Source organism: Astatotilapia calliptera, chromosome 23, assembly GCF_900246225.1.
Source record: "Astatotilapia calliptera chromosome 23, fAstCal1.2, whole genome shotgun sequence".
NCBI lineage: Eukaryota > Metazoa > Chordata > Actinopteri > Cichliformes > Cichlidae > Astatotilapia > Astatotilapia calliptera.
In genome coordinates this window covers 38,545,769-38,570,596 of record NC_039323.1, presented here as the reverse complement: position 1 = coordinate 38,570,596, position 24,828 = coordinate 38,545,769, and the positions used below count along the sequence as shown (strand labels likewise).

Genomic DNA, 24,828 nt, shown 5'->3' with positions numbered 1-24,828 from the left:
AGGTTGTAAACAGCCCAGTGTTGGGAGGAGAACACTGACGTGAATATTATTCAAACGTCAAACATTCTGCAAAGTTGCGGCTTCAGCACTGACCTGCTGCACATGCCGCAGCTTATGTTTTCAAATCACAGCTATTAACTTTCTTTTACATTTGTTCATATAGTTTTGTTCTCCTTGATGGCAGCTCTGTCAGTTCCACAGGTTTCTGTCCTGGGACCAGTTCTATCTGCATTATACATGCTTCGCTTAGGCAATATTATTACAAGGCATCATGCATTTTCAGTGCTATGCAGATGACACCCAATTTTATCTTTCAACGAAGCCAGATGACACGCAACGATTAATTAAACTGCAGGACTGCCTTAAAGACAAAGACCTACATGACCCCTGAACTCCTGCTCCTAAATTCAGATAAAACTGAGGTTATTGAGCCCCAACCAAAAGGGGTTTTGGTTTCTTCGCCCAGTCACTACATGCATGCCCGTAGGTGATGATTGTTGGAGTTCTCTGTATTATTGTAGAGCATTTACCTCACAATGAAAACCGTAAAACTGTTGTTGTTATAAGAATTAATGTTGCTGTTGCTACAGAGTTATTGCGGTTATTGCAGATGTGCAAATCAAAAGCAAAAAAAGCAGACACAGTTGGCAGCAAAGTCTAAATATATTGGAGTATATTTTAAAAAAGGAAGAGAGTACATGCGAGTAAGAAGACTGTCACATGAGTTTGAACTTTAGCTTCCTTTTATGCTTACTGTATTTACTGTGTGGGGAAGTTCGCAATGTCATATTAAGATAAACGTTTATTTGTCTGTCATATGAGAAATGATTCTCAGGATTAACATGTCACCCCAACTCTGAGGAGAATGAAAGGCAGCAGCCCAATTAAGTCCTATAAAAGCCAGACTGTTGTCGCCAATACATTGTATTACCATCACCCAGATGGACACACACATCCTGTTCCTTTGTTCTGCAGTCATGCTCCTACAGGTTTTCATCACTAAACACACATTGTCGGTTTAAAGACGGCAGCCAGCTGTTCTCTGCTTGTTGACGGCTGCCAGCATCGATGGCTGGTCAAAGCTCAAAGCCGCAGGAAGCCAGATAGCTGACTGGAGTGCAGTCAAACACACGTGACTATACACACAAGTGCATAGACATGACCCTCGCTGAGGACCGTGCAAACAAAAACAGCCAGGATGTGGTTGGACACAGAGGTGCACAACACACAGAGAGAACCTTAGATAGACACAACAAGACATAAGCAAATGGAGAAGTATTATTACGGTCCACTGATGGCTATAAGTCCCGCTTAAAATGCAACATTTAAACCTTTTGTTCCCCCTAATGTTGTGCCTGTGTTTTGTTAGGGCACAAATCTCAGCCTGCGCCAATTCTGTGCTGCCCTCATCATTACAGATAAACTGGTAAATGATTGGTTGTTGATGCTGCAATCTATAGATGTTGTTAACCCCATTTTAACCTTCTTCTAGTATGCAGTTTATAACTTTTAGTACATTTTAGATTACGTGTTTATGGTCGCAACAAGAGAAAGAACTCAACCATGGACCAGTGATACTTGATTTAGATTCTTAACACAAAATTAATCATTTAGATTGTAAAAGGATCAAACTGATGGAAAACCTGAAGCAGACAGGATGAATTTCACTGAGACACATGTCCACCAGCACTCAGGCGCGTCACTGAGACCTTAAGCTCTGCATCTGCTGCTATGGTATGCACCAAATGGAAAAGGACCGACTTGGAATGTAGACTCGAAGGCACTAGGTAGGGGAATCCGGTGAGGGCGTGGCATGCAGGGCTAAAAGTTGTTGCATTGGTGTTAAATACCAGCTCAGAGAGATGGCCAGTTGTGTGCACATTTGTGTGAGTTACATGCTGAGAAGCAACACAACCATTCTGCAGCTGTGTATGTGTGTGTGTGCATGTGAGGGAATCCAAGCTTTATTATCTGGCATTATAGTCCGGGTTTACCAACGCTCCATCTGTCACTGCTGTGGTGCTTCTACCACACACACACACACACACACACACACACACACACACACACACACACACACACACACACACACACACACCATGCCAAACAACTGGGTCACAGGGCCAACAGTGATCTGGAATGCATGTGAATTTGGTGCCCATCCCCACACCCAAAGCTTCAACTACAGGGGCTCAAGAAAGATTAGCAGGTCGAAAAACATGTTCTTATTTGATGTCTGAAGCTACAGCTGTAAGTGTTCAGTCAGCTGGAGCACCTAGGTTTCACTGAATAGAGTCCAGGTGAATTATTACTTATTATTTACATTTGCCAATGCTGAACAACATGCCTATCCAAGTGTGTTTTCCAGGACCTCCACGCCCTGTCAAGGAGACCCTACAGACACAGGTGGTCCGATATATCATGTTTCAGGTTTGCAACTGTTTCATTTGGCTGTAAAAGGTTATTACGACTGGATTTGTGTACAAGTTATTTATATTTAGAAGTGTAAAGAAAAAATAGTTTCACTGGTGGTGAAAACATAATATATCAATTTCTGGATTTATTTTTTACCTACTCTCCAAACCAATCGCTTGAAACCACCTTAAATCACCAAATGTACATTTTACAAGCTTTTTCTTGGCGAAAGATTAAGATTAAATCTTCAACTTAAAAAGGCCAAGAAGACGAAAGCGATGTGCTCTGAGTCCAGTCCACTGCGTTAGAAATCCAGAACAATAGCTTTAGGCTTTACTCGGTCACTGGCAGCGAGCCCCAATCTACTGAATAGATGGTGGCATCATCATCTCAGCAAAACAACACACTACTGTCCCTCTGTCTACAGTCTGCGCTGCCATCACAACACACACACGGACACACAATCCCTCTCAGGCATGGTTCCCACTCTGCGCGGAAGCAAAGTGCGCAAAAATCTGCAAATGAATACACACACGTACCCTTTCAGGCAGCATTAAGCGTTTTAATGAAACAATAATAATATTGATTTGTGTTACACAAGTGAATGCAGCCCTTTATTGCCTGCTGACGTCAAGACAAGTTTGTGCAGAATCGTTCTTTATTCAGCAAATGTGCTTCTGCTGTTCAGTGCAAGCGCCCAAAATAGGAAGCTCCAAGCACCGTGCAAAGCGTCAACTTTTGCACGGTGCATCAAGGACATGTACATCAGCTTTGACAAGTGAAACTTATTTTTATCAGTCTGTTAACTTAGCACTAATTAGCATGTGTGTGACTGAACTGCACCCATGTGGCCCACTGATGCTCCTTTCCAATCAAGCATGGAAGTATTCTAGTTCCAGCTGCTAACATTAGCACACCACCTTCTCATCCACATATGGTCACGTCTGGCTCCAAAAAATACAAAATAAAAAAATGCTGAGGCTTCAAATGGGTTCATGCACCACCTTCAAGTACAAGAAAAGGAATTCACCTATTAGTTAAAGGTAATTTTAGTCTATTTACGCTCACACGCTGTTAAAACAACCAGACCATGTCTTTCCTTTGTTTTTGCAGCAAGTGCAACAGTTTGAAATGACTCGAATGTCTGAGTGCGTCAGCATGAACCAGACCCGCCATTCCATAAGGTAATTTGTGAATAATTGAGCCATCTAGGTGGCTCAGTAATTGATGTGACCCTCCTGAACCCCACCAGGTGACAAACATTACCTGATCTTGGCTACAGACTTGAGCTCCGTCGTGGGAATTTCAGAATCTAGAAACTCCCAAACGGGCTGGGAGCCGTCGGTAAATCTGTGGTGCACCTCACTAAACTACAAAGCATGTACTCGCAATTTTGTGGGTTTAAAATCCAGGTCCTCCTCCCTTCCTCTCCCCCTCTCCCCACCACTAGAGAGGAAAAAAGAAAACATACAGTAATAGCACAAGCTGAGTGCAAAACCAGCAGATATAACAGCAGCCCTTTTTTAGTTGCCTCTGGCTATAGCTACCAGTCATTACACTACACAGAAAAAAGAACATGAGAAGTGAAAGACAGTGGGGAGGAAGAAAAAAAGGGGGGGAAATTACATACTAGGAGAGAAAAAGAAGGAGGCAGCCAGTAAGGAAGGAATCCAATAGCCCTGTGTTTTTACTTGCCTGAAAAGGACCCTCCAGTTGCAGAGAAAAGCTAACACCACCACTTTTTTTTTTTTTTTTTAATATATTGACATCATGCCCTGGAAGTAAGCCTTATTTCTTAGAATAGTCTTAAAAGTCACTAACACTGGGCCAGATTCACTTCAAGATGGATTTAGCATCATTAAGTCATCACAGATTCCAGATATTTTTCCCTCTCTGGTGTAGTTTCTCCATGTAGTCAAGGTTGTATGACTCTGCAGAATGCTTTAGTATAATTTACATGTGATTATAGGTGTCTAATGCTCCACTTTTGACGAAAGCCCTTCAACTCTGATATTCGCAGAGGAAAGTCAACTTTGAAGAGTAATCCAGTGCCGTGATATTGGCTAGCAAAGAAATCTGATCTGAAGCCGAGTGGGTCACGATTAAAAGGTCAGCGATACTTCAGAGGAAGTTAGAATGCTTTTTAAAGCTTAGTAGAGCCTGCTGAAGAGGCAGAAATTTAGTTCTGCTTCTTCCTGACCCAGGACAGTTTGAGTTTGCACTACATGTATGACAGAATGTATTTTTCAGCAGTGTCAGAAGAGGCTACAAGCTCTGCAGTGTAGTATGTAAAAGAGATGGCCATTTGCCAGGCAGTAATGGCTCTACTAAAACAGCACGGGAAGTCCAGGATCCAGACTGAGCCTTTGTGTCAGTTTTTTTTTTTGTTATCGCATTAAAATGCATTATCTACCTGTACCTTCTAGCACTTGTAACATAACTATAACAAATGCAAAGTTGCAGGTTTTTTTTTTACATGACTGGGAAATGTTTACCAAAAAGTCAGAGACTGTATAAAACAGATGGTCATAGCCACAAGAACATCAACAGTTTGTTAATGGACTTCCATTTTACGGTTGAAGGCTGAAGTCTGGCATTCGGGCCGTCACCGTGGCGTTTTATTGGAGTCAGAAGCGATCATATTTGAATGATATGGAAATGAGTGCTAAGTTATGAGCTAATGCTTGCAAGCTTAGATAGAAAGTTGCATTCAAAGACACACAGAAGCCTGTCAATTCACCAAAAAGTCACATTAAAATGAGACCGCGGCACACACACACACACACACACGCACACTTTTTGGGATTTCGGGGTGCATCTTCTAAGCAATATTAAACAGCAAGAGGTCCCTAAGGCTGACTGAAACTGTATTAGCCTGACAAATGTGTCACTTGTATTCAATACACTTAATATGTTGCATTTTATTATTAACCCAAACTCCTGCTCACTGAGATCATGAAAGATTAATTTAGCTGTGTGTGTGTGTGTGTGTGCCACTCTAGGATCAAACAAATCAACTTTATAAAAAAGCAGCTACGGCTGCTAAATCCAGCGCAAACACTGGATTTTAACTCGATGTTAATGCTTCCTGTTTCTCAGATCATAAGGCACTGACATACACACGTATATCAGTGGCCTTGCGGGGACACAGTCACGACTTGCCGATTTCTAATCTCGACTTGGCAAAAGTAAGAAAGGAAAGGTTGATACCTCTGTGGTGTGTTTGCCCGTGCATGAACGGGCTAAGCTCGTGAGATAACTTCAGCCCATCTGCTAGCAGATCAAACACGCTCACTCTCTGCACAGCAACACGAAACAGGCTCACAAAACAAACACTACTTTGCACACACACCTGAGGGGCCATGAAAGGCTCGACCAAAAATCTCTATGGATTCATATAAACTCTGCGGCTTTTTTTTAGTTTTCCATTTTTCCACAACAGAGCAAACAAAAAAAAAAAAAAAAAGGCCAAATAGATGAGATGGAGTCAAATGACGTGCGCGCAAACACACACAGAGGGTGGAAATAAGGGGGAGGAGATGTTGACATTCAAAGTCTCAAAAGCGTTTTGTCCCAACGCTGCTTCCAACTGACAAGAGGAAACGCACTGTGTTAGTTAATGGGACGAAAGTGATTAACATGCTGTCAGCGTGCCCCACTGAGTACTGTAACTGTGGGTAAACAGACCTTGTATAAACACACACACACACCTCACTTCAACGCACAAACAGGACCTCGGGACAAAATGCACTGTCCACTTCAGATTTGATTATGTAACCGTCTGATGGACCATAGTGCCTTTAGCAGGAAGAGCATCTTTGTGCAGTGAGACAAAAATCAATGTCAGACCATGCTCACTCATCTCCTTCATTCATAAATTGGGTTACCCTCACCAGCCGAGCTCCTCATGACATGAGTGATCTCTCACACAGCCTTAACTTTGATGGGTTTATGTGTCAAAAAGGTTTCTATTCTACCACAACAACAGCCTTTAGTACAATATTCTTTGTTTTCTGAAAGTTCACTTCCCTGCTGATCTCTGCATTAGTTTTATCAATATGACCTTTTCGGGAAAAACAGCAACATTTTTTAAGACAATGTGTTGCCATTTACCATAGCAGCACCATGTTGAAATCCTCTGTGTGCAGAGGATAGGATCTACTACACTTTAGGTCTACACCAGGTTACTCTAGACATATTTTCAGCAATCTTGCACGTGCTTTGGCTCAGTTTCAGTGCTGCTACAGTCTTCACTAGATGATGATCAAGTCTGATTGGCTAACTCAGTCAGTTATTACCCTCATTAGTCTGTTTTTTGTTGTCTAAGATCTTAAGTGGACAGTGGACTCTCCTTTCTCACCAGGTTTACCTCTGATACCAGAGTGCACAGGTAACAACTGCACTGAGTCAACAGAGCAAGAACTAAATGCATACAAAGAGAAACACACCTGCAGAATTCCCACAATCTTAACTTTGCCCAAAACCAGACAATCACACACATTTATACACACACACTCTACCTGTCATCATCTTCAGCTGCAGCCATAGCCTGGTGATTTCGTGGCAGAGTTGAGACACTCTGTTCAATGCCATTGTTTGTTTAGGGAGTGCATGTGTGTGTGTCCACCTCCCCGCCTCTAACACACACACACACACACACACAGAGTTAAAACACGCTCACGCACGGCCGCATATTCTGTCAGAGAACATCTCGGTGGAAGTTACGGGAGTCCATTCTGCTCCAGCCGCTGACTGAGCTGTCACTGCTCAGCACAGCCCCCACACACACACACTCACACACACCCTCTCTGTCTGTGCCAGCCAGGAGGCGGAGCTTCTGGAGCATCCAGCCCGCCCCCTGGCTGAGAACATGGAAGAGAACATGGAAGTCTATTATTATTATTATTATTATTATTATTATTATTATTATCATTATTATTATCATTATCAAATTACTATACTATAACTTTTTAATTGTACTAAATGTACAATTTAGCTTCAGTAATATTTGTCTTGAATATCAGGCAGTATGTAATATGATCTAAATTCACTGTAAAAAAAGGATCTCTTGGCCAATGCTAATCAGCTTTTAGGAGTCTGTCTGTCTTCCTGATTCAGCCTCTTCGTGTAACCAAACAGACATAAATTAGCTTAAATGTAATTTGAGATTTTGGCACCCGGTTCCTTTAAAACAAGAGCAGAGTATGTACACAAATGTAAGCAAATAAAACAAACACGCTTTGAAATGGAAGCCTCTGTTTTCTTCCGCTTCTCTCGCACCATCGTACAGGCACAAAAGACACACATAATGCCACTGGGGTCAGCAGGGGGACCCCCTGCTTCACTCTCACACACAAACTGAAAATTTTGACTCTGGGGAGTTTAATTCACGTAAAGGCAGCCTTGCTGCCGCTGAACAGTCTCAGATTTAGTGGGTTTCAACATGCTTTATTTTACTACTACTGCTACGTTACTCTTCATTTCTATATACAAAAAAATCTGAGAAAAAAATTTAATCAATTCAAATTTGTGATAAAAACACTCATTAACTGAACACACACATGCTCCTAAGTCGCCTTAAAACAGTATCTTCTTTCAAAGTGAAATATGTGCTGCTCTGCCAGAAAGTGACTGTACATTTATCTAATTTCCTTTAGAGCAAGGCTGTCAAACATAAGGCTCGAGGTCCAAAATCGGCCCGACAAAGACTCCAGTCTGACCCTGGTTAGCTTTGGAAAATGTGAAGGAGGGCATAGATTTTGCATTTTTTAGAGCTTTTCCTACTGGTAAAGACCTCCACAATAGTCGTTCATACCACACTAAAGTAATTAAGTAATAGATTAAATGGCAGAAAAGTTGTTCTTTTTGTAATTGGCCTGAAATTAAAATATACAGAAGGACAACTTTTGTGAATTAAGAGTACTGTTTTCTAATGACAGGAGAAAGTTTTCTTTCATTTTACTAACTTATGTGTTCATGCTGTTGCCATCACATAGAAAGACTGAGACCTTCTGCTGAAACTGTAATTATATTTCTCACATTAGGGTATGTCAGGTATTTTAAATATGTAGTTAACCTTCTGAATGAGTTCAACATTCCTGCTTTAGACTATTATAAAGTCTTCTGTGCATGTAAAAGGTGGCAAAGTTACAAAGGCTAAAGTCCACACTAGGGCTGTGCCACATCTGATTGTTGGTGATTATACCAGTAAAAAATTTTCATGTTACATAAAAAGTGTCATAATGTCATATGAATGGAATGGGAACGCCATGTGTTCACTTTCCTAGCGCACGCAACCACTACACCAGGCCAGACGTATAATTATACAAGTTTTTTAGGCCGAATATTAAAATATTTTAGCAGGTAGAAATCATAGAGAGAGTGGTGAAAGTTCCACAAAATAGACATAAATGATGGTTGTTGTAAGGTTGACAATAATATTAAATTAAACATGAATCTCAGTCTCGTCTGAGATGAGATTATCAATAAATGAAAGGCTGGAGCCTTTTTTAAAACATGTTCGTGTAATAATGGCCGAAGGTCCTTCAAGAGCTGGCATACATGAAGGAAGCTGTGTCAGGATGGAGCCCTGTGGGCGTACGTGTACATTTACATCATGTCAGATTTAGAAGATAGAGCACGTTGGCTGTTGCACAGGAAAAGGCAGAGGATTTTTAATAGCTCACTTCCTGTCTCTACCACTTTATCATGCATGCAGTTTCACCCACTCGTCATCAGTTTACACCTCCACCCCTTAACATTTACAATTTACACGAAGTCCGCAGCAAAGTTATCACCATCATTGTGAGCTGCCTTCAGATTTCCTAAATGTATATTGATTACTTTTCATTTCAGTTTTTTTCACTGATATGTGAATGGTGGCTCCTGTAACAGCTGTTACTGTGGGAATACATCTTCCAGCACGACAGTGATCATAAACTCAGTGCCAATGCAGTAAAAGCAAACTTGGATAGAAAAACACACAGTGAAACACTATCAGTCATGGATTGGCCTCCCCAGAGTCCAGACCTCAACATTATTGAAGCCGTGTGAGATCATATTGACACAGAACAGAACAAAAGGCAGGAACATCCACAGAAGAGCTTTGAATGTCCTTCAAGAAGCCTGCAGAACTATTTCTTAAGACTACTTAAAGAAATTACAGGAAAGCTGTGAGTACTGCATATATGTATCACATCTGTTCTGTTATGGAAGGTGTGTTTCTATGCACAGCTCTATCAATCTATTAATCAATATCGATATAAATAAAATATTATTATATTAGACGTCTAATCAGGTCATTTTATTTAAAATGCTGGTCTTTGTGTATTTTATCCTGGTAATGTAATTTATTAACTTGCCAAAACCGCTGATAACCTCAATCGACTAAACACTCCCAACTTCTGAAATCAGCACATGATGAACTTCATCACATGCTTCTCTTTTTGAAAATGTCATATCATCAAAAAGAAGCAGCAGCCAAATCAAATTTAAATCAGGTTATTTCCAGGACTTCCTCTTTGAAATTACGGCTTAGAAAGAAAAGCAGCCTGCAAAATATGGCGGCCATAAAGCAGAAAATGGGTCGAATGTGAATTGTGGAAATGTGCATCTGTGCACATGGGATGCAAAGCAGACATCGGTGTGTGCATACCATTGCAGAGGAAGACTAGTTGTACCTGTATGTGTGTGAATTAGGGAAGCAGTGCAGACTACAGCTAGAATAACTTACAGCTTGATTATTTTGTTGAGACTTTCCTCCCCAGCATCCGTGCCTACAAAGAGAACAGTATTGAATCCTTCCGCTTCGAGATCAAACACTATAGGCCGGCTACAGCATAAACAGGAAGACGGCAATTGTGAAATGACTCATAGGCCCAAAAAAGCAGCGGAGGCAGAGTAAGGAAATAAAAAGGTGCGAACATCTCTATAGTTTGATAAACACTGGGCTGTTTATTTAAGAAGCGATCTCCGAATTATAAACGTCCGCAGTGTAAAAGCACAGAAAACAAAACTAACAAATTCAGTTTGAAAAACAAAGACATTCACATGTCCACTGGACTCCTCTCCCTTCCTTCACTTTCCACATTGCTGTTTTCTGTCACCTCTTCTCCATATGGTGGACAGTATTTACTCAACATCAACCGAAACTTGACAGAAAGCAGGCCGTGTGGCTCGGTTAAAGGCTGAAGGCCAAAAGGATCAATTTTATCTGTAGATGGTGATAGATGTCGCACTTATCCCTGCACAAAGCAAAATTTATCACCATGCTACGAGTGCATTTCTCTACAGGAAACAAATGCACGCATATCAAGCCCTTAGTTTGACCTGTGAGTTCTGTGATGATCAGTATTCATCAGCGAGAATCAAAAGATTTAAGGAACTTTGTTAAAAACAGCTGCGCATATCACTGATAAAGGCTGACGTGATCTAAATATTTAAGGCAAAACTAATTCATTACAGCCTCATTTAGGCTGTATCAGACACTAAATCTTTCTAGAAAAGTCAAACTGAAGTTGTTAGAGGATGCCATTTTTTTGAATATCACAATGAAAATACACTTTTCCCTCCATTTTCAAGCTCTAATATTTTCAAAGCCATTCATCTAATTTATGTAGTTACCTGGCCCTGAGTACACCCCATAATTGGGAATCTGTGTTACAGTTCAGCCCCTATCTCTGAAGCTATTCTTTCTAAGGCCTTTCAATGGCAGTGCAGGCCATACCATCACGTTTTCAAGCAAATTTCAATATCACTCGAGCAGTTCTAGATAAAGCAATGTGAAACTAGCTCCACAGAAAACGTTACGCAGATTTAAAATTCCCCTAAAAGTCATCACAACATTTTTTTTTGTTTATGAACAAAGTAATAACATCAGCAAGCTAAAGCTACTTTTTTCCGTTAAGTGTAGCATAACCGCCTACGTGGGCCAGTCACTGCAACACCTGGATTTCCACTCTTTTGATCAAGAGGGGCTCATCTTATCTCATTACACTGTTTATATATATTAGATCGTTTATGCCGTATTGCTGCCAGGTTCATTAAATCAATTAACTGTTCATATGACTGTATTTTATGGCATCCAACTGATATATCAGTCAGCCTATCACAGAGGACATAAACATGGTATCATCCCACTGTTTTAGAGCTCCAGATGCATTGTTTATCATCATCTCTGAGATGTCTGCAGATCAGCATTACAACCAGTGATTGAGTGAAGCAAGCCAACTACGTTCTCTACGTAACAAGTTTAAAATATTTTACTCAGACATCAATAAAACATTACAGCTGATCAAACAGACCGCATTTAAACTGCTGCTATCTTTTATTGCTTTGAAGACTTCAATAACTGAAGACTCACATCGTTCCCATTATACCTCAGTATTGCCGCATAACAGGAAGTTTTTACCTTTTCCAACTGGACTGTTTGGTTCAATGCACTGACAGGGGCTACATTTCTCTCATATTAAATTATTTTCATATGGCTTCCTGTTAAATGAAGAATCTAATTAAAAATCCTTCTCCTTACATACATGGTCTTGAATTGTCAGGCTCCATCTTATTTTGAAGAGCTCATAGTACCACATCACCCCATTAGTGCTCTTCGCTCTCGCACTGCTGGTTTACCTGTTGTTCCCAGAGTATTTAAAAGTAAAATGGGAGGCAAAGCCTTCAGCTTTCAGGCCCCTCTTCTGTGGAACCAGCTCCCACTTTCAAGAGACAGACACCCTCTCTACTTTTAAGATTAGGCTTAAAACTTGACAAAGCTTATGGTTAGGGCTGATCAGGTGAACCTGAACCCTCCCTTAGTTACTCTGCAATAGGCCTCGGCTGTTAGGGGATTCCCATGATGCACAGAGTGTTTCTTCTTTACTCACTTCTTTTCATTATCAATCTCTGGCTCACTTTTACAGTGTCTTTTGTCCTGTCTCTCTCCCCTTGCCCCCAACCGGTCGCAGCACACGGCCTCCCCTCTTCTGCTGGAAGTTTCTTCCTGTTAAAAGGGAGTTTTTCCTTCCCACTGTCGCCAAGTGCTTGCTCATAAGAGGTCGTCTGATTGTTGAGGTCTGTCTCTATTATTATGGGTTCTTTATGTTACAATATAAAGTGAAGTGACTAATGCTGTGATTTAATACTATATAAATTAAACTGGATTAAACTGAACTGAACTGAATGGTTAAATGAGATTTTATTTGTGGTTTTTCAAACTACAAAATCAGCTTCTGGCCAATCATATTTAAAGACTGTAATTTTTTTAAGTTTGGATTATTTGTAGTCCAGAAATATGCCACCTGGAGTCTCTTTAAAAACTTAGGAAAAATGTAAGAAATGTTATTACAAATGAGAACTTGAAGGAGTATGAATCGAAACAAAAACAGCACCCGATGATGACAGATGATCTCAGTTGTTTATCAGTTATTGGGGGGGGGGAATGGGAAATGGGCTGCACAATCATGAGACTACCCATGAAAGAGGAAGGCTTGGTACTTAAGGGGAAGACTGATCTCTGTCATGAGGATTCAAGAAATTACAAGAAATGATTCAAGAAATTTCCACATAAAGTAATAAAGAAAACAGCTGATTATCAATTGTGGCAAATGCGTTTCAAGCACTTACTACCTTTGAATATCTGCTGTGATTTTGTATCTTAGAGAACTTTAGCAATCCTGACATTGGACGAATGGCCACAAGACTCCATCTTGACAGGGGATAGAAATATGACTTGATAAAGCTACAATAAGGTGGAGAACAGGATCAAGAAGGAAAAAAACAAAACACAGCACTAGCTTTGTGATAAAGTATTTCGAGAATAGCTTGTACTAAAAATATACATATCAAAATGGCCCAAAATAGACTTGAAATATCACTGAAAGGCAAAGATCTAAAACACACACAGACACACACAAAAAAATATCAAAAGCTGCACGCTTCCCACATGCATACATGCTGGATGGAGACACACACACAGACACACCTCTCCTTTCTCTGTCAACCTCGTAGACTTTCGAGTACTGATGCCAACTTACTGAACCACCTTGTGTAAATAAGGATCTAGCAGATACCGTAATGCTTTCTGCCACATGTACTTCCTCTAACAAGGAGTCTCAAGAGCCATTTGACAGTGTTGCCATGTTTTCTTGTGCATCTTCATTCCCCTTCTTCACACAGTTTCCATAAAAACAATCTTCAGATTATAAGTATGACGAATGACTAAAGATGAACTGGTCAGCTATGGGTGAATTATAAGCTTGACCATCAAGACTGCAGAGAAAATCTTCTATCATTATTATTATTATAAAATAAATTGTGAAGAGGGGGAAGCCAAGATTTAGCCAAGTCAACCTATAATGAACCCACTAACTTTGTGAGCGCAAGGTTAGTTTCATTTTGTCATGTGTTCCGATTTTCTCCAGAGCAGCCTGAGAGCACTGCAGAAACTAAACATTGTGCTCTTGTGAATATTTTAAGAAATCCTTGAAACCTTTACAAAAGCCATTCTAAACCCTGATGGCTGGTTAGGCTATTTAATGCTAACGTAAGGCATTAAAAATGGCAGGAACTTGTTCCATAAGAGACGATTTAACATTTAAGAGAAAATGCATCATTTGCAAAAAAAAAAAAAAGGGGGCACATTTCTGTTGCTTCTTATTTTACATTCCTTGCAATTTACCTGCACTGCAAAAGCAATGGCCTATACCTGTGTGCTGCAGTAAGTGAATTTCTGATGTCCAAAATAGACTTCAAAATCCAACTGTAGCTCAAAGTTGTCATCTGTGACATTACAACTCCAGGTTCCTGTCTTAGATGAGCTCAGTGACATGAAGCAGAACACCTTAAATCTTACAGAAACACCTCTGCGAAACTCACTGTGCAGCCGTTGACAGCAGTGGCTGTATCTGTAGTAGCTCTCCATCTCCTCCAGCGAAATACAGACAAACCTCTCGCCTGCGCATTCTTTCATCCTGACTCTCTGTCCATTCTCCTCTTCCTCGCTTAACGTCTTCATCTCCACAGGTACGGAGCAGAATATCACTTCCCTAATCCTCTGCTGTATTTCTAGACCCTCCCTATTTCTTTCATATGCACACCGGTCAACATTTCTTGAGTGATTACACTGGTCTTGTTTCCTCCGCCCCTCCCTTCTACTGAGAAAGTCTCTGTACAAACAGTCGTGGTAAAAAGAAAGCGCACCCTCTTTAATTTCTATGGTTTAATTATGTGGAAATAATGAATATAATCAGATCCATAAAAGGGCTTAAAATTAGGTAAATACAACCTCAGATGAAAAACAGCATGACATATTGCACTGTGTTGAAATGCAGAAGCACTGGTCAGAGGGCCCGGTGGCGCCAGTGTCCGGCAGCCTCGCCTCTGTCAGTGCGCCCCAGGGTGGCTGTGGCTACAATGTAGCTTGCCATCACCAGTGTGAGAATGTGTGTGTGAATGGGTGGATGACTGGATATGTAAAGCGCTTTGGGGTCCTTAGGGACTAGTAAAGCGCTATATAAATACAGGCCATTTCACTGTGTGAAACTTAAATACACATTTACTGCTTTCATAGGAATAGAGGGCAAGTATTAGCCAAGTGCTGCTAGACAAATACACTTGATTCACTGATTAAAAGCAAGCTTTGGACTTCTGCTGGTCTGAAGCTTTCAGGTGTTTGTTAACACAACACTAAGGAGGAAAGACATCAGCAATAATCTTAAAGAAGCAACTGTTGCTGCCCATCAGTCTGGATAGAGTTAAAACGCCATTTCCAAACAATGTGAAGTCTGCAGTTAGAAAGATTAATCACAATTGGAAAAAAGTGGGTGAGTCTTCCCAGGAGTGGATGTCCTGGCAAATTCACCCCAAAGGCCAGACCGTGCAATGCTCAGAAAAACTGCAAAAAAACAAACAAGCCCAAGAGCTACAGACTTCACAGGCCTCAGTCAATATCTTAAATGTTAAAGGTCGTGGCGGTAAAAATCAAAATATAAGACTGAAGTATGGCTTGTTTGGAAGAATTTCCAGGAGAAAATCTCTTCTTTCTAAAATGTGGCAGCACGTTTTAGGTTTGCAAAGTTACATCTGAACAAACCACAAGATTTCTGGAACAATGTCCTTTGGACTGATGAGATGAAAGTAGAAATGTTTCACCGTAATGCACAGCGTCATGTTGGTGAAAACCAAATGACATTTTAGCTCAAAGACATCATACCGGCTGTCGAGCACGGTGGTGGGTTATGATATGGGCTTGTTTTGCAGTCACTGAGTCGAGAAGCACTCCTCTACATACCAAAATATTTTAGGGGCCATCTATCCAACACCTAAAGTTTGGCTCTAACTGGATGATGCAACAGGACAGTGATCCCGAACAAATTTACAACAGGACGGCTGAAAAACAAAAGAATCAAGGTTGAAACATTCATGATTGAATATCTGAGTACAGAGAATAAAAAACTATTCTGACAATTTTCTCTCACCGTTCAGTGTTAGAAAAAGTCAACATGACAAATCTACAGATTCACACTCTTTGGGATAAAACTGAGACAAAAAACTAAGAGAAAAAAACACAACCTCATGAATGCTAAACAAAATTTAAATAGAAGTCACCGTCACAGTCCAGCCAGAGCTTGATTGGTCAGCCTGGTTCCTTCAGCACAGAAGCGACTTGATTCACTCGAGTGCATCATGTGTGTTAAAAACTGCATTATCACAACTTCACAAACACTCATTTTCATGTCGTCAGCATTGTTCAGCTTGGATTTTACCACATGGATTATTATCAAAGAATATGCTACTTTGGCCTGCACTATAAACTCTGAGGCAGAGACTAACTCCCAGTATCCCTACAGCAGAAATGGATCCACAGCATTTCCAAGTCGCACATCTTCATAACACATGAAGAGTGAAGGGGTTAAAAGATAAACCTCTAAATTAATCTGCATGACAACAAAACTAATTCTCTGAGAAACATTACTGTTTCTAGTCTGGTTTTTCCTTAACTGTGACCCTGAAATGACCTCTTAACCAAGTTGTGACCCAAGAAAATGTTCCAAACTTTAAAGAAGCTAATTTTTCCCACTCAGGCAGCACTCACCTGTCTGTGTGGACTTATGATTCCTTTTTCTTTCCACTGTTTGGCGGCCACAGCAAAGACTAGTAGCCATGATGAATGTAGCAGCTCTACTCTGTTCCCTTGACTTTGGCTTCTCCTTTTAAACTACACACATTTCTACCGTCGGTGTGTTACGACCTAAGGTCGATTAGCGACTCACAGCCTTATCAGCTAATCAGTTACCAAGGTCAAAACACCAAAGAGCGTTGCGTTCAAGAGCACACATTAAAGTGGCAGCTGGTCTGCCAGGGTTAAAAGAAAACTAAGTGACTAGCGCTTTGGTTTACTGTTTTACTGACAGACAGATGAGGGTGTATCTGACTGAGATAGTGATGGGGTTGTTTTTTTTTTTTTTTTAAAAAAGAAAAGTTTTTTGGTATAATGCATTGAGAAAATATACAACAAATGCTGAATGCAAACCCAGCAGAGATAAAGTCACAGTGTCATGGTCACAAGAAAAAAAGAGGAGATTTTAGCAATTTATCAAGAATTATATCTGCAGAACAAATTTACAATTTCAACTACATATGTTAAATGAGGACTTTCCAGTCAGATATTCATATATTTTCTGTAGCATTGATTACATTTTACTTAAACAGCACCAAATCATAGCTACAGTTACCTCAATAAGCTTTAGACTATAAAGACCCTACAAAAATAGAAAGAAACCCCAACAATCAGTCGATCCCTTGTAAGCAAGTAGAAAGGAAAAACTCCCTTTTAACAAGAAGAAACCTGGTGTCAAGTCATTTAACTTTTAGCCTCTAACTACAGCAAAACCAAAAAAAATTTTTCTGTGATAAATTGATATTTAAATTAAACCAGGTTCCCAATAACCATGACTTATTGTAAACAGCACAGAAAAAGTTATGGACCGAGCTACACCATGCATCATTTGTAAAGCGTGTCATGTTTGTTTCCCTTTGTAGCTCATTTGGTCAAATTTCGAGTCCCTCAGACAACTGTGGACTTACTGTAACCTCAGCAGGAAACTAAACAGGCAGGTTCTTTTATTATGCTTGAATAAGGAGGGAAAAACAGAAGAGGGAATCTCCCCGTTAGCGGTAGGAAATCCTGTCCTATCATCCTGTCGCACTGATTTAAGTAGCAGAGACTGAACCACTGAACATCATACATACACAGCACGTCCAGTTAGCGTGAGAGTGAGAAAACTCCAATTAATAAAAGGAGAATCAAATACACACTTTAAATCAGCACACACACTCTAACACTAACCTCTCCTCCAGGTCGGCTGATGGCTCAGACTGTGGTGTGTTTGTCGGGTCAACACGCTGATGGATACAGACAGACTGTGGAGCAGTTTATTGAACACCTCTTGGCTCTCCTGAACCATCTCAAATAGAGACATCTTTCCTTCAGAGAGCAGTTCGTACCATCTCTGTGAGCTTCCTTTCTTTTTCTTTTTTTTCGTGAGGCGTCTTTTAAGCTTCCTTCCTCTTCCTCTCCTCGATTAGACTGCAGAGTGTGTGATTATTTATCTCACTCCATGTCTGGGCTGCGTTTATCGCAGGAAAAGAGGGGTGGAGAGTGAGCTAAGACATAAATCCCTCTCCAGCTAATTGCAACTGGCTCGGCAATACGTGCACGGGTGTCATATATCACAGGCTGAGACTGACTCTGGGTTGGCCGTTTGGAGATAAAAGTAAACTCAAACTATTTATTTACTGCACATTTACGTGCAAGTAGCAGCAAGTGGTTTATGAGCATACCACAGTGTTTTTCACCACTTCTATCCAACACAAGGACTTAACTCTCACATAGTTTCATTTTCTTAACCAAATTCCTCAACTGCTTTTTTAAAAGTTATTATTCATTTATAGATCATGAGGAGTCAAAAAGCTCTAATAAGCATGCAGCTCAGACAATGGGAGCTTCTGACTGTGGCACTGTGGTACCGGTGATAGGGAAGGAAACTAAAATTACACTGGTGCCATCTGCAAAGATCTCCACCACCTTTAGAGTATCGCATTACCTTTATTTCACTTAAATCATCATCACACAATCGCACAAGCATTTCCCAATTTAAAAAGTACAAAGCACGCAAGCAAAAGGTGGTCATGCACTTTTCATTATGTGGCATTCTGCACAATTAGATTTATTAATGAATCAAGTAGCAATCCAAAAGATCAAAAACCTATTCCCTCCAACTGAAACCGTCTGCAGACGTAATCACACTGACAACAAACTGAATTATCCCGCCTTATTCCTGGTAAAGCCCATTGTCCGACTTAAGTGCTCCTGGAAACTTTGGGACAATTACTTGGTGTAATATTTAGCAATGTTACAATCTTTCATGTCCTTATTGTGTAACTGTTACGTTTCCAAATAAGAGGAGCGCACCATTTAAGCTAAAGCAAAAGCAGAGTTAAATGCGCAAAGAAAGGCTGCAGGCTCAACACATTAGACAACATTATGTCCAGCACGAGGTACAGGGCTTGTATTAAAGACCATTACCAAGTCGATAGCTGAAGTCATTTGAAGATGACAATTTAAATTGAAAAAAATTATTTAAATAAATGTAAAAGAAAAATTGAAATTAAAATAAATATAAAATTTAAAATTGTTCTTTTTGCTTTGTTTTTGTCATTCACACCTCATTTGTCTATAGATGAACTGAGGCACTGCACCAACACCCAGTGTACGTGATAAATGAATATCACTTTGCACTGTGAATCGTGAGCACAAGTATTCAAAAACAGAGCTCCTTTCACCAAAACAAAATCTTGCATTAGGCATACTAAATAAAGTCTTCTTCGCAGTTATCTTGTCTTAAAATATCATATGAGCAAATTATGTCAATAGATTCTAGTATTTCTGCTCATCTGCTGCAAATCCTGCCAAACTGTCTGCTCTGTGATTGGGTGTAAACTCATTAAATATAGTATATCTGGGCAGAATTGCAGTTCTCCTACTTTTTCTAGAAGCTCATAAATCATTTATTTTTTTAATAAACCACGAGATTTGCTTCACACATAAGCTGCGATTTGTATTAATAAATAATTAGCAATTTGACTGCTCCAGTGAAATGCTCAACTGTGTGAACATGTGAACTCGGTATCTGTAATTTGCGAATGACAATGATTTGTGAGACAGGACACTGGCATCAATTGCAGATGCTGGCAAATTGCTTTTGTGAAACTGGCCCCAGCTGACTAACTCCAACACCTGCTGTTTAGAATTCATAAATGCTGCGACTAACCTCTCAAGCAACTGGCTTCAAGCACTACGTGCATATTTGTGAACAATATAAATAAGCACAGATTGACTTCTGTACAAAATATCATATGTAAAGGACTGAAAAAGCTAACTTGGATACCTGGAGAAGACTATAAAGATGTGTTAATGTACGTTTTGCTTTCAACAGAACCACAGATGAGATGACGTGAGATGTGATAAGCAGTAATGTGGTGCGATGGAGCGTCCAATAACGCAAGGCTCTCCTTACCGCTGATCGTCGACAGCACCTCCACGGCTTGCTCTACGTCTTCTGGAACAGACGTCCCCTGCCCCATCCTTATCCTGGACACCCAAACCTCAGCAGACTGTCCTCCTCACATGTACGTGACTGCTCCTAAAAAAGGGCACAGATGCTGAATGTTACCAAAAAGAAAAGAACAAGTAGATCTGCAGCTTGAATAAAAATTATTTTTAAAAAGGAAAACAGCAACAATAATAAACCGTGAGCATACTTCGGCAGCAGTTTAAGTGAAACAACGAAGGAGAAATGGTGAGAACAGAAACCGGCTGATGCACTATCCATTTAATTTGGTCAGCAGAGAGGGAGGGGGAGGAAGGAAGAGACACCCAGGCCACAAGGCAGTTTTGAAATTGCGTAACACAATTTTAAACCATCCATCCCTCTGTGTAGCAAACACACACTTCTGCCTTCAGTGGTGTTAATGACATTACCACTGCTAATTTTATCTAGTCATTAAGCTGTGCTGTACAGTGAGCAGTTTATTTTTGCATTTTGTGTTCAACTTAGGTCGCCCGGTTTATTTATGACAGACTCGATTTCGGGGGCTTTTCGGCACGGCATGCTGTTGTTATTGTCTAAAACTGATCACATGATTGTGTGGGAAGCCCAGCCTAACAACTGTCTTCCTTAAACCAACACATCCAGTGATCCATGTCAGGATCTGCTGACCGATTCAAGTTAAAAGCACAAGTCAGCACTTTATAAGCAAATATTGCTTCAGCTGAAGTGGTTAGTTTCAGTTATGATATCAAGTGAGATCAAACAGTGTCAATGTCAGAATTTCAGGCTGTTTTCTGGCAGGTGAGATCTATATTACAGCAACACAGACTCCTCTCCTCTCTTCACCACACACACGGACAGCTCTGATGACTTCTAGTAGAACAATCAAAGCAAATTTGGTCAATTCCCTCTCCAATTACCAGTCCCCCCTGACAGAGGCTCCTTTCATTGCTTTGACAATAGAACAGCATGCTCTTAGTCATATGGACTGAGATCTTGTGACGTGGTAATAAGCCAAGCTAAATAAAGACAAGGCGAGTTCCACATGCAATACAATGTGACACTTTTAACAACCAGGTTCACAGACATGACCTGGGGTGGGGTGTGAGGGGTGGGGATGTCCAGAGCTTGTGGAAATAAAGGCATCGGCAGTTTTAAGCTCATGTGTTTTGCCAAGAAAACACACTTTCAATTTCACTTTCCCGCCATGGTTAATATTGGTCTTCAGACCAAAAGGAGGGAAGCCAGGCAGACTGGACTTTGCCAGGGTTTAACAAACTGTACACCTGAATGCAAAGAAAAAAAAGGTAGGAGATAATAGCGAAATAAATCAGATCAGAACACACATGAATGGAGTCCCAAAATTAATTCTTTTTAGGGTTCTCCAAATATTTTTCAAGAAAAATAGGCAAGCTTTCTAATCATTTCTTTAAGTACTCAGGAATCGTTCTCCAGGCTTCTTGGAGAACATTCAAAGCTCTTCTTTGGATGTTTCTGCCTTTTATTGTGTTCTCTGTCAAGATTATCCCACACTGCTTCAATAATGATGAGGTCCGGCCTATGGGGAGTTCATTTTGTGTTTTTCTATCCAGAAATGCTTTTACTGCACTGGCAGTCGATGCAGAAAAATGAAGCTGTTGTCAGTCAGACAACAGCTGATATAGCATGGTGGATCAAAATCTGACATTACTTACTGGTAGTACTTCTCTGTGTTTTGTGATGTTGAGGATCTCTCAGTTTTGACAAGGTCCCCAACATCACTGGATGAAACTAAACCCCAGACATGATACAGCCTCCACCGTGTTTTACAGATGGCTGTAGATGCAATCTACAATCTGATTTGAACCACGTTTGGATTCAACACTCCATATGACCTGTTGCCCCTGATTTTCATGACACTTTTTTTTTTTTTTTATTGTTTATTTTATTTTCACTTACTGAATACGGGACAGACTTGACTGGGGGAAAGAAGGGGAGAAAGAAAGAGGGAAAGAGAAACAGCTGAGAAGAGGGACGGGGGAGAAGGGCAAAAGACAAAAACCAACAGAACGGGCAGAGAAAAAAAATGCATATATCGATCACCTGGATCACCTGCTGAGAAAGAAAAAAGAAAGCAAGCAGAAGAGAACAAGAGTAATAGAATAAACAACATCACAATGATATATGGGAATATGACAGTAAATACTAAATGTTAAACATTATTGTGCAGCACATAAGATCAACAGAACACAGTGTGCTTTGAGGTAGGAGCCAAAAAGGGTGTAGTTTGTGGGTGTGATCACCCGTGTGTACACCTGTGAGCATGGGCGCGCTTGTTTTTTGTTTTTTAAAAGGTTCCTTCATGTAATAATCTGCTAGAGGGTGTGGGGGGGCCACAGCCCCGTCCTCCAGGGCATGAAGCAGGTATGGAGGAGATCAAAACTCCAGACATCCAGAGGCCCCCAGAACACAAGAGACCAAGGAAGACCAACAGAGGGGCAGCCGCGCCACTGTCCCGGAAAGAGCTGAGGAGAGTCCCAGATGAGGGCTCACTCAGCAGCCGCGGAGCAGAAGCCAGGGGGAGTTGCAGTGACGCGCCCGTGAGCTCCGCCGGCAGCCAGCTGCGCCTGAGTGACCGAGCCCCAGGCCGAGAGGCCGGGGGCACCCCACCTCCGAAGTGGCCCGAGCGAGCCCCAGGCTCCAGGCCCCGATAAGCGGCCGCCAAGGAGTGAGCCGGTGTGTACCTGGACGCCCATCCCCGGACACAAAGAACCACCAACGCACCGATGTCTGAGGGGGTCCGCCACTGGCAGGGGAAGTGGTGGTAGGGGGAGATAGGCCTCCAAACCTTGGAGGGCCTGAGATGTCCCCAGAGAGGTGGCGCCTGACACCCAACCTGACATATAGACACAGACATACAGGCACACACAGATACAAACATCCATTCCCACCCTCATGCTCTCATATGCACTCACTCCACACTCAACCAACGTGGAGACAGACATAAAGAGACGCTGTACACACGATCACACTCCCCAAGCGTACTCTACAAACCGGGTCTAGGTGCCCCCGCCCCTGGAGGGGGGAACTGCACCCAGACCCAGGTGGTGTTTCCCTTTTCCCTGTGGTGGGGGGAGGCAGACCGCCCCGACTCCGCAGCAGCAGGAAGGCTCCACACTCCAGACCGCAGTCGGACGGCCAACTCCTCCTCCTAGTCCTAGCCCCCCTGCTCCAGCAGGTCGCAGAGAACGGGGGTGAGAGAAGACTCCGAACCTCCCTCCACCCGCTCATTGTAATGTTGATGCATGTGTGTTCTAAGGTGCATTTAAAACCCAGGAGGGCATGGAGCTACCTGCCAGAGAGCAGCAGGTAAGCGCATGGTCCCTCCTGCTAGCCCTCAATGTCTACGTGTATTTAAAATTGAGAGGTGGGCAACGATGCCAGGGGTGGGGTGTACACCCTGATGGTACTTTGGACTCCGTGTATCGTGCCCACCCCCAAGATCCTATATGTATGTGTAATGAGAGTGTGAGTAATGTGAATGTCTAAGTTGTGGGATAAAATTGAGGCAGAGGCAGCCAGAAGGGGACAGAGGGGGGGGGGTAGCCTCCTCTGCACCCTGGTGACATACCCCTACTCCAAGGCCCTGCATGTGTGGGTGGTTGTGGTGGAGCGGGAAGAGGGAGGCAGCTGGAGATGGGGAGGGAAGGAAGGGAGGGGCAAGTGACCCCTCCCTGGGGCCAGCTCCCCCGCTGACCCCAGTAGGCACCCCCATACTCCGCGACCCGCCAGGGAAAGGGGGCCCAGGCCCATCCAGACCAGGCCCAGTGCAGCAGCGCCGCCCGGCCCCACAGAGCCCGGGACAGTCCACCCAACCCCACCACAGAGAAAACTGCACCCACCCCACCATCCACTCATCTTCCAGACTACATAAGACAATAAACACCCAGGCTGAGATCTTCCTCCACCTCTCCTGTATCTCCCCCTCCTGCAGAGGGAGCTCCTGAGGAGAGGAAAGCTCCTGCAAGATGTGACAATCTCCCCCACCATTTGAAGAGCCCCCCAGGTGGCTCGACGCACCGGCGGCACCCTGCTCCAGGGCTGGGCCCCCATGCATGCATGACACTTCTTTTGTAATTTATCATACCGTAGCCTTTTTTTGACAGCCATTCTTCCACTGACAACATTTGGCTTCAGGGAACAGTAGATGGATGTGTTGAAGGACCATATGCATCTGTCAGGTCCTGTGTCAGTTCTTTGCTGTATATCTTCCTATTTCTGAAGGACATGCCTTTCAGATACCTTTCTGCTTCTTTTGTGTTCCACTTCTCCCGTTTCCTCAAAACACTGGTCCACGCCTTAAGTTAGGTGGGGTTTTTTTATGCTTGAATGATTCATGGCTTAACAAACAAACTACAAGAAAAAAAAAACATTCCTCTGACAATGGTCAGGTACAAGGACTGGATTGAAAATGAGTGAAAAAGTAACCAATGTCCAAAGAAAAACTTAGAAAGACCATCAGAAAGTCTTGAACAAGAGCACTTTTTAAAAAGTAATTCTGGCTCATTGGAAACAAAACTGAAGCAATTGAGAAGTGGTTCAAGACTTTTGCACAGCACTTTGCAATTACTTATATTTTTCGTTTTACCTACTTACATTTTATTCATGTTTTACTCACACAAGTGCATAAATGAGTCACTCAGTGTGAGCCGAATTGTCAGTCTAAGGTGGTGACTAAGAGGATCCAAGAAATCAAATCTGAGGACCGCGCACTTTTTGGAAGAAGGGATGCCAAACTTTCGCAGAATAACTGAATTTGTCCTACCGACAG

The 24,828-nt window shown here is 41.8% G+C and overlaps 1 protein-coding gene across 6 annotated transcripts in view; it reads right to left on the bottom strand.

Annotated features, from left to right (window-relative positions):
• Nucleotides 1–20,276, bottom strand: part of LOC113015737 (guanine nucleotide exchange factor DBS-like) — a 49,141-nt gene extending 28,865 nt beyond the window's left edge. For 3 of the 6 annotated variants that reach the window (XM_026157927.1, XM_026157928.1, XM_026157934.1), the window contains exon 1: nucleotides 17,756–17,921. In XM_026157927.1, coding sequence (XP_026013712.1) covers nucleotides 17,756–17,888 — 133 coding nt within the window. In that variant the 5' untranslated portion in view covers nucleotides 17,889–17,921. Of the gene's footprint in view, nucleotides 1–6,935; nucleotides 7,205–17,755; nucleotides 17,922–19,985; nucleotides 20,112–20,229 lie in introns of those variants that run through there. The other 3 variants (XM_026157935.1, XM_026157929.1, XM_026157930.1) reach the window with 2 other exon arrangements.
• Nucleotides 20,277–24,828: the final 4,552 nt, after the last annotated feature.